Source organism: Amphibalanus amphitrite, unplaced genomic scaffold, assembly GCF_019059575.1.
Source record: "Amphibalanus amphitrite isolate SeventyFive unplaced genomic scaffold, NRLGWU_Aamphi_draft 000198F_arrow, whole genome shotgun sequence".
NCBI lineage: Eukaryota > Metazoa > Arthropoda > Thecostraca > Balanomorpha > Balanidae > Amphibalanus > Amphibalanus amphitrite.
The window spans coordinates 90,527-106,229 of record NW_024881693.1 but is presented as its reverse complement, the minus strand read 5'-3'; the positions used below and the strand labels follow the sequence as shown (position 1 = coordinate 106,229).

General features: G+C 46.5%; 1 protein-coding gene and 1 long non-coding RNA gene across 6 annotated transcripts in view; one reads left to right on the top strand and one right to left on the bottom strand.

Moving 5' to 3' along the window:
* The window catches only part of LOC122384762 (titin-like), a 108,961-nt gene that overhangs the window by 27,966 nt on the left and 65,292 nt on the right, over positions 1–15,703 (bottom strand). For 3 of the 5 annotated variants that reach the window (XM_043372478.1, XM_043372477.1, XM_043372479.1), the window contains 3 exons: positions 4,248–13,793; positions 1,101–1,223; positions 369–521 (listed from right to left, as the gene is read on the bottom strand). In XM_043372478.1, coding sequence (XP_043228413.1) covers positions 369–521; positions 1,101–1,223; positions 4,248–13,793 — 9,822 coding nt within the window. The remainder of the gene's footprint in view (positions 1–368; positions 522–1,100; positions 1,224–4,247; positions 13,794–15,703) is intronic. The other 2 variants (XM_043372480.1, XM_043372481.1) reach the window with 2 other exon arrangements.
* The window catches only part of LOC122384767, an 83,781-nt gene that overhangs the window by 8,574 nt on the left and 59,504 nt on the right, over positions 1–15,703 (top strand). The window lies entirely within an intron of this gene.

Below are 15,703 nucleotides of genomic sequence, written 5' to 3'. Positions count from 1 at the left end.
CGCTCCCAGATCTTGAGAACGGCTGGGCCGATTGCGCTCAAATTTGGTACACGGTTGGGGACCAGTTAGTAGGGTGCCGTGCAAAAGTCAGTTTGGACCCCGCTTGCACGTGCGCACGTGCAGTGTGCCGCTTCCAGATCTCGAGAACGGCTAGGCCGATTGCGCTGAAATTTGGCACATCGCTAAAGACCGGTTAGTAGGGTGCAGTGCACAAGCTAGTTGGAGGTACCCCCTCGCAATTTCGCACGTGCAAGGCCCATCCTCTCGCTCGCTCCGTTGGTCGCCCAAAACAAGGCGCCCAAAAGGCGTTTTACTGGTAGATATGGTAAGACAAAAAATAGCTGCAGAAGAACGGACACCCGGCTTACCTTCGAAGACGGGCAGTTTTCCGATCTTCTCGCTCAGTTTGCGCTGCACGTAGTGGTTGTACTCGTCCTCGTTCTTGAGGTACGAGGCGGGTACCCAGCCGGCCTCTTCGGTCAGGTGTTTGCGCACGAACCACCAGTCGCTGTTGTGGCTCTCTGCCAACGTGTTTAGGAGGGTCGTCAGTGGTTGGCTTTTTATCAGGCATAGTGATGTCTGGTGAACGGGGATTTCAATGTTGAGCGATGAACTTTTCTTGGGGGTATTTTTACGGTTTGTTCGGTGTACGAAAAATTAATTATGGCGTGTCATTTGACATATATGAACATTTAGCCCTCAGCAAACTTAAACTTCGGTTCTTACGCAGATGCACCCCAACATGATCATCTTGATGTCTTGTTTTCACCATTCCCTAATGCCAGACAATCTCTGCAGCCACATAGACCTCTCCACACGCACTGTGCGACTCGTAAGTCGCACGATAACGAAGACACTCACATAGCCTAAGCACCGACTGGCTGGCACTGAGCTGCGAGTGAATGCCGCTCCCTCCCGCACCCACTTCCCTTTCTATGAACAGTGACCACCCCCAACGTACCCGCTCTCCCTATGAACACCCCTCACACGTCCGCTTCCTTCTATGGGCTCTCTCCCCCCCACGCACCCGCTCCCATTTCTATCGCGCCATTTCTGTTGCCGGCTTTCTACCGCGCCGATTCCGTTACCGGCACACTTACCGAGGATGTAGACGCGTTCTCCCTCCACCAGGTGCATAGTCTCGTCCGACTCGGCCACATAGGTGGACACCGCGTAGAAGGTGTCACCCTCGGTCACCTCGAGGGCTGTCGTCTCCTCAGCCACTGGCGACGCAGGCGCTCAGGTCACGACCTTTCCCAGGTCGCCGGTAGGGGTCACTATAGACGTTATATCGTGGCGCGATTGTGATTCTGTTGCTAAAATGCCAATAATAAGATGCATAAGTTATCGATTACATGGGGTACGACTGTTTCGACTAAAAAACTATCTTGTGGTTTTGACTGGGTGAGAAATATCGGGCATGGAGGTATGCCAATCGACCACTTTATTTAGCGCGACCGATCACACGGGGTATTTTCCAGCTCGAACTCTTCTGGGATACAGCAAAGACTTAATCAGCACCGTCAATCGCTGAAATAGGTTTTGTCAGACCGAAATGGCAAAAAAAAAACAACAACAACTGAAAAAAGGATAGATAGCTGTGAAAGAATTCCTGGTAAGATGCTCAATGCTGAACGCTACCAAATGTTTCCAATGGATGATATACATTACATGAGGAGTGGGACAGGGACACAATATAAAACGAGGAGTACACAAGGCATTACTCGTTGAGAGTAGGTCAATGGAATAATTTCGCATTCACCTAATAGACTTCACGATATTGAATGCAATGGAGCAATCATGCAAACCATCATGATGCAACGTCAGCAAGGCATAGGGGACAGTTTCGAGCCACAGAATGAAGATAAGTCTGATACCCACCTATTATCTAGTGTAAATGATTTTAAGTGTGATCATTTCACGGCAGAACATTTTGCATTCTTGGAACAGGACACCAACAGATGGCAGACAGGGTTGACAATACAGATTGACACAGATTACACTATCATTCAAAAGAGGCCATCTTCACCTAAACAAAATTTGTGGATCAGTGAATATGACAGCACGATGGATTTGTGCGCGCAGATACTGGCAGACACAAATCTTCAGCCAGGGGTCGATGCTCTTGTGCCTTGCGCATACCTCATGCTGTGTCCATGTCATTTATAAAAAAGATTAATATTATTGCATGCTATTCATCAATGATGCAATATAGATGCAATTTACCTTCTGTTACAAATTCTGTTGTGTGCCTATGCTCAGTAAGCACAATATCGGCTGTAAAATATCACAAGGACGAAACACAGTGAGGGAGGTCAGTGCACCAGAAAGCGAAAAAAATCACGAAAGCGCAATTAACAACACATTAGCTTCTCTAGGGGATGATCTTTCGGTAACCTATTGGTCCGGATTTATGTTTAAACACAACTTGGTTGATGGTGACTGCCAGGAAACATGTCAACTATGACCTCTTTTAGTATCTGAGTCAGGTTGGAGTAATGTTTCGAAATGCAAAATAAGAACTGAGTTAATTTTAACGGTTTATTTGTTACCAATGCTTTATAAATCGTGAGCCACTGCAATCTAAGGTGTGATGAAAATCTTACGGGCAATGAATATCACGTATTTTCGATCAAATGAAGTAGATTGAACTGCCACAAAGACACCGGGACATCCTACATACACGTTAATATCAAGCACTTGTGCATCCTTCGCTACCTATACAAAAGACATCGGAAACAAAACGAAATAAAACAAAACAAAGGGGCAAACAAAGGGGTGCTTAACGCGGTGGAATATGAAGAAGGCGACGGTATTTATAATTTACATATCTGAACCACAATACATGACATTGCCTGATCTCATTAGTCTTCTACCCATTGAGAAGCGGCTATTTGAATTCTTGGTAGACCTGCTCGAGCTCCTATGATATCTATGAAGTAGAAAAGGTACCTGCAATTGCTAATGATGAGTTAAGGAATTATCATATGAAACAGATCTTATAAGAAACCGTTCATATTGTTATAAGCACATGCTATGCTCTAGTGTGAAAAATCCAACGACCGTAGAAGATGGATCTTCTGATGAAAATTAATACGGTAAAACATCAGTTGAAACAATGTGCATTTGCCACTAATCGCTAACCATTTTCACGGACTATCAGCATTTGTGACACCATTTCGCTAGCTTACAGATAGATGATCCAGAGGCAGACCGTACTCTTAATTTGAGACCGTCCATTCTCAGCTCCCATTTGGCATAGCTGCACGGACTCAAGTTAACACAATGGAATATTCAACTCAATTTTGTATGTATGTATGTATGTATGTATTGACGATCAAGAGCAATCCACAATCGGCGTGGCGATTACACTTTTGAGCCTCTCAAACAGCAGAGCTTGGGTCACTATGACCAGATTAATGTTGCAATGCATGGGATTGGTTGCTACCAAGTTCCTAACATACCTACCTAACGAACCTTTGAACGAACCTACGAATGAACATACGCTGTTACGAACTCCGTCTAGTTTCACTTTACATATATGGCCACGAACAGCCTCGGTTAAAGTGAAAGTAATATTCAGGGTGAAAGGTAGGCAACTTCTTCAGATTTCAATAGTGTCTCGGAGTGATGAGATTTGAGAACCCCAGGTGAAGATATTCCGACCCCTCTTCAATCTCCGTAACAGATAGTCGTTAGTCATAGAACCAAAATGTACACGTTCTCAGCAGTTGTGCCTTTTAGTTTACGGCATACCTACACCAGTTGGCGGCTAGAACCACCTTCGGTCAATATTCAGCCTTCGGTCTAGTAATACAATATACACTATGCATGATACTTGAGATGCGACTTAAATCTGCTGCTGGAGAAAGTCAAACTGGAAAAGTGAAGTTGTGAGAGCCTGAAAAGGTCCACCTGGAAACGAAAGGTTTAGAATGTTAGTGCACATGTTTTTGACGAACCAAAAATGAAAAGAACACAGCATTCTGGCTTGGATTCCGTGTCAGCGTATATAAAACATTGTTAGCCTTTGCACCACAACACGCAAATCGCGGATTCCTTTGCAGCAGCGCGGAAGACCGCTGGTAGACAGCACTCGTTGAAGTATGAAATTATATGAGCCATTAGAAAGCGCTGATGATTAGAGCGAGCGCCAGCCAGAAAGGGAGGCAGGCATCCATGTTGCCTCGACAGAATGTTAGAGACAACAGCACCACTCCAAAATTCGACCTCACTGGCCAGCTGACCTTTCTTTTTGGGTCGCAGCTTAAGCTGCAGCGACGCGTCCTCGCTGTCCTCGCTCCAGACTGGCGCCTCCTTGTCCGGAACGGGAGTCAACCTGAAATCGAATTCCTCGCCCACAGATGAGCCAGGAGAGCCCGGCACAGCGCCTATGGTATCCTGACGCAGCTTCATTTTAAACGTTTGCCGAACGGTACGACTTGCACCGTCAGCTGAGTCGTCTTGCGGCTCGCGTTTTTTGCGCGGTGCTTTGACACCAAATTCGGTCTCAACGTCTTCCACCTTATACTCAGGCTTTCGACGTCTCGGCAGAGCCAACTCAACGTCTTCGCTGATGTCATCTGCTACTGAGGGCATGTCGTGGAAGAAGACCGTCTCAACTGTTTCCTGAGACGCACTCTTAGCGAGCTCGATGCGAACTTGCTCCTCGTCGTCCAGTGAAGCGAAGGGGATATGACGTTTCTTGTGCGGCTTGTCACCCTTTTTGATCTTCTTGATTCGGACGCTTGCTTCTGCGTCTTCGTCCGGCTGTTCGGTGTCGCTGACCTCCTGCGTTTTACTTGTCTTAAATTCAAACTGAGTGTCTTGGTCTTCGAAGTGCTCTTCAACAGTCTCTTCAATACGTTTTACAGTGATGTCCGTTGATGTTATTTCCTGTTCTGCGGAATCGATTGATTTTTTGGGTTTCCTTTGCTTCAGGGTAATGGCTTCTTCAGGCTCTTCTACTGTTGATGGTTTTTTCTTTGGCCTTTTTATGACGAACTCTTCCTGAACGTCATCAAATTCTTTATCTGGCTTTCCGAAAACTGCGTCCGCCTTTACGTCATCTTCTGAAGAATCACGTCTTTTCAGTAAGGTCTCGGTTTCGGGCTCATGAACGACAGTTCGCTTCTTTTTGGGCTTTTTCTTTTTGATGATTTCTTCAATAACTTCTTCTTCCACCTTCTCGACATCATCTGGGGTTTTTACCTTCTTAATAACAACTTGCGCCTCAGCAGATTCATCTTCAACGTCCTCCAGAGGGCTTTCAGTCCTTGTCTTTTGTGGTAGCTCGAACTCTACCTCTTGATCTTCGGGTAAAGTCGCTTCTGCTTCAACGTCATCCTCAGGACGTTTAATTTTCAGTGTTGTTGATGATGCGACTACCTCCTGATCTGTCTCTGGAACGCGTTTCTTTGGCTTTTTCTTCTTGAGTGTTACCTCCTCACCCACTTCTTCTTTGACTACAGGTTTTTGCTTGGCAAGTTTTATCGAAACCTCCTCTGGTTCTTCCGGGAGTGACTCTTCCGGCTTTTGTTCTCCCTCTTCGATTGGCTTTTCTGTAGTCGGTTCCTTTGGTTTGTGCTTTTTAGTTTTACCCTTTTTGATTATTGTAATGCTTTCAGCGGCCTCAGGCAAATTGTCAGGCGTTACTTCCGTTGCCTCAGCATCTTCTTCAGTGTCTTTGGCAGTGATCTCAAACACTGTTTCCTGATCTTCAGTCAATTCCTGAGGCTTTTCTATCGACGCTCGCCTAAGCGTTACCTCAGTATCTATAGTCTCAGATTCAATTTCATCCTCAGTCTTGTGGACCTTAGATTTCTTTTGTAGCTTAACAACCTCTTCAGTTTCCTCTGTTACCACTGGTTTCTTTTTCTTTCCCTTTGGTGTTTTTACTGTCACTGCTTCTGGTTCGGTGATCTCATCTAATGGTTGCTCATCTTCAGGGACATCAACGGTTACAGATGTTTCTTCGATCGGCGTCTCCTGGTCTGGTAAGCGTACACTTGCGCTTTCTTTCACGTCATCAGACTTGTCGACTGGTTTCTCATCAGGTCGCTTCTTCGCTTTTGGCTTCTTCACTCGCTTTGTCTCTACCGTAACACTTTCTTCTATTTGCTCCATTTTGGGTTTCTGCTCTTCAGCTGCGACAACCAGGCTGTCCTCTTCAGAGAGCTCCTTTGCGCTATCCGTTATTATGGGCGCTGTCGTAATCTCTTCCACTATCTCTTCTGCAACGGTGTCAGTGCCCTCAGTGTGCTTCTGAAGCGACTCCTCAATAGGCTTTTGTTCTGGCTTGTCAGGCACTTGGTCTTCGGGAACTGCCTCAGAAACATCCTTTGGTCGACTCTTTGGCCGTTTGCTCTTCTTTGTCTTAGGCTCCTCCTCAGCGGAAGGTTGCTGAGCTGAAACTTCCTCCTGTGGCTGATCTTCGTCCTCTTTCTCATCGGTTGGTTTTTGCACTTTAGTTTTTGGTTTCTTTTTCTTTTCCGGCTTTTCCCGAGGAGCTTCCTGCGTGTCGGTTTTTGATTTGGACACCGCTGTTTGTAGATCATCAGGGGAAATGCCTGTGATAGCTTTTTCATCCGGTTTTCTAAGCTCTTCAAGCTCTTCAGGTGTTTCTTGAGTAACTTGTTCCTCAGTGACCACTGGCTGCAGCACATCTTGTGTTTTGTCTGCTTTTGATCTTTTTGGTTTCTTTTGTGGCAATACTTGTGTTGTTTCCTCAACATCAGCTGCAGATACTGTAACAGCGTCGTCAGTTGTGTCAAGACGCGGCTCCGCCACTTCTGTTGGGACTTCTTCTTTATCATCTTGTTCTGGATATTCACTAGTAATTATTTCCTCATTTTGCAGGGATTCTTGTGTAACTAGTTCTCGCTTTGCTGATTTCTTCTTTGGTTTCTTTGTTTCCTGTTCTTCGGTTTCCTCTGCTGGAATGTCTTCTAAAACCTCCTCAACAATTTCAATGGGCTCTTCAGATCCCTTTTGAATGAACCGAACTTTCTTCTTGCGGATGGTAGTTTGTTCGGGCGTTTCTGAGAAATCAACTCCTGATGTTCGAGCCCATTGAAGTTCTTCGTGGTGTACACGCTGTATTGCCTTTGCATATTCCCAATTCACCCAGAACTCAACGGCATCGTCGGTTGTTTCCTGACCTTCCTTCTCATCTATCTTAATATCCTTTGAAGGCTTCTTTTTCTTTGGTTTCTTTTTGATCGTGACGTCTGTTGTTTCCATTTCGGTAACGTCTTCGTCGGTCTGCTGGATCACAGTGAACTCCTCTTCCTGTGTGTCTGCTTCCTTTGTTTTCACCGTAAATTCCTCTCTGACGGTGTCTTCCCCTTGCTTTGGTTTGCGTTTTTTCTTCAGCTTGATTGTTGTCGATTCCTCTTTGTCATCTATGAGTTCGGTCACATGTGACTCATCAGCCTCAGATATCTTAGGCTTGGTTCTCTTCGGTTTCTTGACCATGAACTCAGTTGTCGTCTCTTCGACGATGTCTTCCGTCGTCTCGTCCACATTCTGATCAGTCACACTCATCGTCACCTCTTTTGTAGGCGTAGTTTCTTCAGTAACTACGGCCTGATCTTCTGGTGTTTGCTCTGTTGGCTTTTTGGCCTTAGGTTTCTTCGGGCGCTTGGACTTGATTGTCTTTTCCTCTTCCACTTCGACTTCTTCGGTGATGTCCTGGCTGATGATTGTTTCCGTTGTCGTTGTATTATCTACTTCTGTTATTTTGAGGTCCTCTTTTTGAGGAATAGTCTGAACAACGAACGTGGTTTCTTCTTCATTCGCATCTTTTGGCTTTTTGGATTTCTTCAAAACTACTTTGTTGTCAGTTTCTGTATCAGTTTCTGTATCTGGTCCTTCCTTCTTTGGCTTCTTTTTCAGCACCACTGTCTCTTCCTGTGTATCTTCGACGGGCTCTGGAGCCGTCGTATCCTCTTTTCTATCTTTCGCTGGTTTCTTTTTCTTCTTTTTTATCGTCAAGTCAGTGATGGTTTCATCTGTTTCTTCATCGACCATTTGTATATCAATTGTGTGTTCAACATCATGATCCGTCTTTTCTTTGTCCTGGTCTGTTGTCTTTGGCTGTTTCTTTAGTACTGCTGTTTCTTCTTGTGTTTCTTCAACAGGTTCCGGACCTTTTGTTTCTTTTGTCTTTTCTTTAGTTGGTTTCTTTTTCTTCTTCTTGACCGTGAAGTCAGTAACAGTTTCGTCGGACTCTTCATCCACCAGTTGAATATCGATGGTATGCTCAACAACCTCTTCTTCTGTTTTATGTGTAACTGTTTCTATCTCTTCTATGTTGGTGTTATCCGTTGGTTTGCTGGCAAACGTATGAATGACGACCTTTCTTTTCTTTCCATCCTTTTCTTCATTTACCACCCTTCGGGTCGTATCCATACCATCCCCTTCCGTAATGAGAACGTCATCTTCTTCGGTTATCGTCGGCTGTATGGTTACTTCTTCAGATATGCTTATATCGTCATCATGGACTTCTTGTATTGTCATATCCAAAGAACCTCTACGAATTTCAGTGACTGAGCCACGGCGAATTTCTTCAACAGATTCTCGTCGACGCTCCTGTTTCGAACGTTTTCGTTTGCCTTTAGAGTCCACTACCTCTTGCTCCACTATAACCGATTCCTCCTCCTGGACTATTCCTTCTGATGCCGTCACCAGCTCATCAACTGAAGACTTCCTGGCCTTGACAGCTACTGGCTTCGTTTGGTCAAGTTCAATGATGTGCTCATCGACAAATTCATCGGATTTTGTTGCAGTCTTTCGGTCGGGCTGCACCGCCTTTGGTTTTATTGTGAATTCTTGAGTAGTCTCAGTAAAGTCATCCTCCTTTTCATTTGGGGTGATGACAAGTGTAGCAGCAGTCTGTCTGTCCTGAGGAGTCATAGTTTGTCCCGGTTTCGCGTCCTTCGGGAGGTTAACCGTGAAGTCAGCTTCTCTGTCACTTGTCACCGTTTGACTGACAGTGATTGTTTCTGTTGTTATCACAGTACCTTCTGCTGTTTCTGTTTTGGTGACTCTGGTTTGATATGTATCCTCTAATTCGGCTGGTCGCACCTCTGCTTGCGTGGGAGCTTGCTGAATTTCGAAACCAATATTTGCCTTCTTTTTGTTGACAGTAAATTCATCCAAAGAATCTTCAAGCTCTGTGGGTGCTGCTTCAGTAACTTCAACTCCCCTAGTCTCATCCACAGCTGGCTTGGCCTTTCTGTCTTTGGGTTTAACTGACTCAAAGGTATCTTCATGTTCCTCTGTAACAGGCTCTGAGCTAACAGCAGATGTGCGCTCAGTCATTACTGTCTTTGGAGTGACTTTAATTCCCTCCGGCTTGTCGGTGAACGTCACTTCCTTTTCTTCGACTTCAACACCGAATCCAACGGCTGCTTGGCGGTCTTCCGGCACCATCGATGCCGACAGTGTTTTGCCAGAGGGAAGTGAAACATCAAAGTCTTCACTGGTGTCCCCTGTGATAGCTTGTTTGACAGTTACTGTTTCTTTTTGTGTGATTATTACCCCGTCCGCTGTTTCGGTTCTGTAGGGTGTTGATGTGAAGACATCTTCGGACTCATCGGTTGTTGTGACTCCTGACACTGGAGCCTGCTGTAATTCGAAGTCAACATTTGCAGATTTTCCTTGGAACTTGAAGTCCTCGAGGCTCTCTTCCCTGTCAGTGGGCTTTGTTTCTAGTACGACCACGCTTTGGTGTTCGTCAACCGTTGGTCTCGCCTGCCTATCCTTTGGTGAAGTGATGTCAAATGTCTCTTCCTTCTCATCAGTTGTATTATCAGCGGTGACCACAGTTTTTCTTTCGGTTATCACCGTTTTTGGCTTAACAGTAATGCCTTCATATTTGTCGGCGAATGTACCTTCCTTCTCTTCGGGATGTTGCTGATAAAGGACGGGCGCTTCGCGGTCTTCAGGCGCCATGGATTCAGTTGGCTTAGCCACTGTTGTGGAAGGACTTTCAAACGTCTCTTCTCTGTCCTCGGGTATGGTCTGCTTAACATTTATGGTCTTCTTTTCCACGAAAGATCCCTTTGCGGTAGCTGTTCCAATGGATTCGGAGGTGTATGTTTCTTCCGTTTCGACCGTCCTTGTTTCATCAGTGACTGGAGCCTTCTTAAGCTCAAAGTCAACGGAAGCCTGTTTAGAGTTAGTAACAAACTCCTCCAATGAGGTTTCAGTATCGTCAGGACGAACTTCTTGTATTTCCACACCTCTCTGTTCGTCAATAGAAGGTTTCGCAGTTTTCTGCACGATCTGGGTGATGTCATAATCTTCGACAGTGTCATCTGCTGTTACTTCTGAAGTTGTTGTGACGGCTCTAGATGTGATGGTAGGCTTGCCCTCGATCGTTTGACCAGTTGGCAGGGTTGTTGTAGCATCCTCCGTCACCTCCTCGGTCAGCGTCTCTGAAACAATAGTGGTTATCTGTTCGTCAACCTGAGGATGTGCGGTACGCTGCTTAGATTCAGTTGGTGTAAATTCCTCCTCTGCCTCAGTAATGGTTACTTCGTCTCTCGCTATTGCAACCTGAGAGTCGAATTTGACGTTGGCTGATTTTTTATTTGGAAGTTCACCTGGCTGGAATTCAACTTCTTTAGTCTCCGGAGCTACCTCAGTTACTTCAACTGTTTCATGCCCCAAAATCTCCTCAGTGGGCCTGACTTGCTTCGTTTCAGGAGTTTTGAAAGTATCTTCTCTTTCCTCTGTGATTTGCTGGTGGGAAATAGCTGAGCGCATTTCCACGAGGTTTGTCGACTCTTTTGCTACAGATGTATCCAAAACAGCATCTTTGTGAATTTCAGTTTCTTCTGATGTCTGTGTTTCTGAGGTTTCTGCCACAGGCTGCCCTGTAATGCTGTCTGTGGCACGTACTCCCAAATCGGGCTTGCTCTCGAAAGGTTTTTCTTGCTCATCAGCTAACGTCTCAGATGTTGACAGCGTTTCCTGGAGAGAGAATCCTACCTTCGCTTCCTTTTCTTTTGGCTTTTGGAATGTCTCTGTTTCTTCTTCTTTTTCCTCAACAACTGATTCGGTGACTTGGATTGAGTCCTGCTCTAAGATCGAAATGCCTGGCTTTTTCCTTGTGACCTGCTCAGAGGAGTATTCTTCCGTTGTTTCAGCTTGCTCTGTTTGTCCGATGGTGGGTGCTCGCGTCCATGGTGTTTCCGTTTCAACCGATGCTTTTGCTCCACTTGGAGTCTTCTGCTCTTGAAGAACGTCCTCACGTTCAGCTGCATCGGTTTGCTCAGTGAGCAGTGGCACCTGTTGAATTACCTCGACACCAGCGGTAACTCCGAGGTCAGGCTTTGTCTCAAAGGTTTCTTCCTTCTCATTTGGAAGTGCTTCTTCGACCGCAGTAGGCTCCATTGGTGAAACTTGGAGCGATGCATGTCTGTTCTTTGGCGCTAGGTCTGGTGTAAACTCGTCCTCCCTATCGTCAGTTATGACTTGCGAAATTTGCAACGTGCGCTGTTCGATTACCTCAACTCTCGACTGTCGAATGTCAACTTCTTCGGCATCGTACCACTCCTCTCTTTCTTCTGTCTCCGGCTGGCTGACCTGTGGAGCCTTATACTGATCAAATATCAGCTGCTCAGTAGCTTCTGATGTGGTCGGTAGCATACCAGGCTTGAACTCACCCTCTCGTTCATCCTCCACGACCTGGGATACATCCACCGAGGTCTGCTCTAGCATCGTAGTTGTAGCATTACGCTGTTTCGTCTCCGGTGCCGACCAATCTTCAGTTTTATCTGTTATCTGGGTAGTTGTTGTTTCCAAGGGACTAAACGTGGAAACGTCAAGGCTTGCTGTAGTAGTTTTCGGTAAAACTTCAGGGTTGAAATCGGTTTCGCTTTGATCTGTAACAATCTCTGAAACGAGAATGCTTGTCTGGTTAATCGTTGATAAGGTCGGCTGTCTCATTTGTTCCTCCTGGATGTCGTACCATTCCTCCTTCTCATCAATCTCGGCCTCATATGTCGACGCTGCCTTTTGCGACACAAGATTAGTGGAGGGAATGAGTTCAACAGTTTGTGGTAGTTGTTGAGGGCGATATTCTTCTTCAAGCTCGTTTGTTATGATCTCGCTGGAAACAGTAGATTCCTGGGGGATAATGGAGTCTAGGGCTGTAACCTTTTGCTCCAGTGTGCTTTCGAATTTTTCTTCAGCTTCTTGGGTGGTTATTTCTGTCGTATCATAGGCTTGTTCTGTTGTGAAGCCCACTTGCGCATCAACGGTTTTCGGAAGAGGCTTCTGATCAAACGTATCCTCATCAGAATCTGGCTGAGCCTCAGATACAATGAGACCTTCAAGTGGCGAAATGCGACCCTCAACGCGCACAGACTTTGCCACGAAGTTCTCTTTGTCACCTTCTCTCTCTTCCGTCACAATATCTTGTGCAATCGCCGTCTTGCGCTCCCTAAGCTCAACCACTTCTTTCAGTTCTTGTAGCTCTGGCATGACATCAGGAGCATATTCTGACTCAGTCTCGCCCGTTGTGATCTCAGAAATAGCAGTGCTCTTTTGCTCGGGAATAGTCTGTTTTGCCATCTCTGTTGGATACACAAACTTGTCGAAGTCCTTCTCAGTTTCTTCTGATTTTGCGTCTTGCGTTATGACAGGTTCAATAGGAGACAAACAGACGTCAGCACTTCTCTCGCCTGGTTTATCGCCAACGACATATTCCCCTGTTTGCGAATCCGGGGCAACTTCAGTAATTTGCACAGATTCCTGCTCGGCGAAAGAACTTTTTGGCTGTACTTCATTTAGCTTGCCGGGTGTGAAGGTGTCCTCCGATTCACCGACCAAAATATTTTCTGTTTGTGCGGAACGTTTTTCAACGATGTTAAGACGCACTGTCGGTTTCTTCAGATTGAGCTCTCCTGGAGCAAAATCAGTTTCCGTTTCTACGGTCTGTGTCACTTCACCCTGCATGGACTCCATCTCCAGAATGCTGGATTCAGCTGAAACTGGTTTAACGTCTGTTTCCTTGTAGTCGGTGCCTTGTTCCGTAGCTTTTACTTCTGATGTAATGATATTCTGCTGGGGGACGACATCCAAGGCAGCTTTCTGTTCTGTAGGCGCTACCTCATCGCTAACCTTCCCCTCTTTGTCATGAACGATTTCTTCAATTCCCTGAACTCCAATCTGCTCGACCATGGTCATCTTAGGCTGTTTTTCTTCCGAAGGCTTTGATGTGATGAACTGTTCTTCAGCTTCGAAGCTGGTGATGTCCTCCGATTCTACAACTTTACTCTGAGCCAGCTCTTGTCGTTCAGTTGCCTGTTTCTGCTCCGGAAGCTGTTTCTGATCGAAATCACTCTCAACTTCTCCCAGCTCTACTTGCTCTCGAACTGGTGCTTCGAGACCAATTAACTGTTCCCTTGGAGATGCGGTGGTCGGCTGTTCTGGCGAGTACTCTTCTGTTTCCTCCCGTGTACCAACATCTGTGAGCAGTGCCGTGTGTCTCATGACGAGCTCCGTGGTCGTCTCAGGAACCTGTTCTCCAGCCTTGAACGGCGCCACCGTATCCTCTCTCTCGTCTATGCACACCTCGGAACTGAGAAGTGACTGTTGCTCGAGTATCTCGGTACGGGCTGTTGCTGGCGCAGCTTTGAGTTCGTCGACTGTTCCTTGGACGTCTTCAGGTCTAGCCTCGTCGGTGATGACGGCCTGCTGCTCGACGACCCCCGTCCTTGCGCTCGCCTCCCGCCGGGACTCTGGAGTGAAATCCTCAGGAGAGGACTCAGCGGGGAACTCTGAAATTTCAAGAGTGTTCTGTGGGCTGAGCCTGGTGTGGGCTTGGGTGGATGGAAGGATGTCACGCTCAAAGGATTCCTCGATATCCCCTGGTTTGACCTCATAAACATCGATTGGCTGCACAACAGTATATGAGGTCGCAGCCTCATGCACATCAGGTCTCACACTATCCGCCATATCACTTTCAACATCACCACTGGATACAATGTCTACAGTTGCAGCCTTATGCGGCTCAGCTAGCCTAATCACGCCATGATGAGTATCTAAAGCTTCACTGGTCTTCTCTGAAGATTCTTCAGTCAGTGTCACTTCTTGAATTTCCATCGCTTCAGTCTCCTGGATGGATTCAGAGCCCATAAATTCTCTGGGTTTGCTTCCTTGCTGCAATATTTCTTGAAACTCCTCAGCTGTCGTCTCAAACACCTTCAGGCCCTTGAGCTCAATTATCTTTTTCTGAGCGACTTCAGTTGCAACAAAGCTTTCAGGTAAAATTTTGCCTGTCATGTCTTCTGACAGAATTTCTTCGACTTCCAGATGATGCTCGGGCACCATATCGCCATAGGTTCGGAATGATGAAGGAATTTTGAAATCAGGTAAGTCATCTTCCAGCTCGTTTATATCAGTCGCCTTCACTGAAATGCTCTTGTAAGGTAATACACTTTCAGCAGCTTTCTCAGTGGCAACAAACTGCTCCGGGAAAAATTTACCAGTACCATCACCAGGCTGCACTTCTTCTACTTGCATACCCTCGCTTGGGATCATTCGAGACTTGAGCTGAACAGCTCCGGGCATTTTTCCTGGAGTGTACTCATCCTCTGCCTCGTTATGCTCCACAACTGTAGTCACTCCGGCCTCAGCAAGACCAATACCTACCTCGGCCTGATGTTTACCGGGCAGTGCCTCGCTCTCGAACGTATCCTCCGACTCCAACCGCTGCTGCTCGCTGGCGCTGAAGCCGTGCTGCGCCTCGATGTCCGTCTCCGCCACCGCCTTCGAGCTGGTGAACTCGGCGAGATCGGTTGGAAGTTCATCGGTTCGGGTGCTTGTAACTGAAACACCTTGGAGGGGAAACATGTCCTGGGTGGCAGAGTGAGGGACGGGCAAAGCTTCAGGGACATGCTTATCGAGGGTTTCGCCTGTTTCTGTTTGAGTGACAGTGATCGTTTGCCTGGAGGTAATGGACTCGGTGGGTTTCTCATGCAGCGGGGTGCGGAACTCGTCCAAGGGAGCCTCCTTATATGACTCGGACATTTCAGAGACGGTTATGTTAGTATGGGAGCACATCTCTATGTTAGCAGCGTCGGTGGCTGGTGATGGTTTTGCGTCGAGCGTCGTCACGCTGAACAGATCCACGCTCTCTTCAACCTGAAGACCTTCTCGGTCAGTAAGCCCCACGTTGGCTTGTTCATCTCTTGGTTTCTTCATTTTTGCTAATTCCTCTTCAACGTCTAGTGTTTTTTCTTCCACCGCTTGAATGCCCTCGGCCTGCGAAAATTCTACTCGAACGGATTGCGATTTCGGTTTGTCTTCTGAAACATTGCCTTCTTTGATATATTGCTCTTCTTCTGTGACTGTTTTGGCTATCTGGGGCAACACAGTGAGAGACGCTTCACTAGACTGAGGCATGCTTTTCTCATCGACCTTTCCCTCTTTCACATACGACTCTGAAGATTGAATGACAACTTCCTCGTTGGATGTAACGCTGACGATGGCCTCCGTTGATGGAATGGTCTTGAAGTCGTCCATTGTATCTTCGCTGTCCATTGGTCCGATATCCGACACATCAATGCCTTTCTTTGTTAGGAACTGAACATGCGCCGACGCCTCTCTTGGTTTTTCGAAATCACTTGTTGGCTCGTCTTTGATTAAAGCTTCATCTAGAGATATCGATATGCCCTCGTGCTCAGTG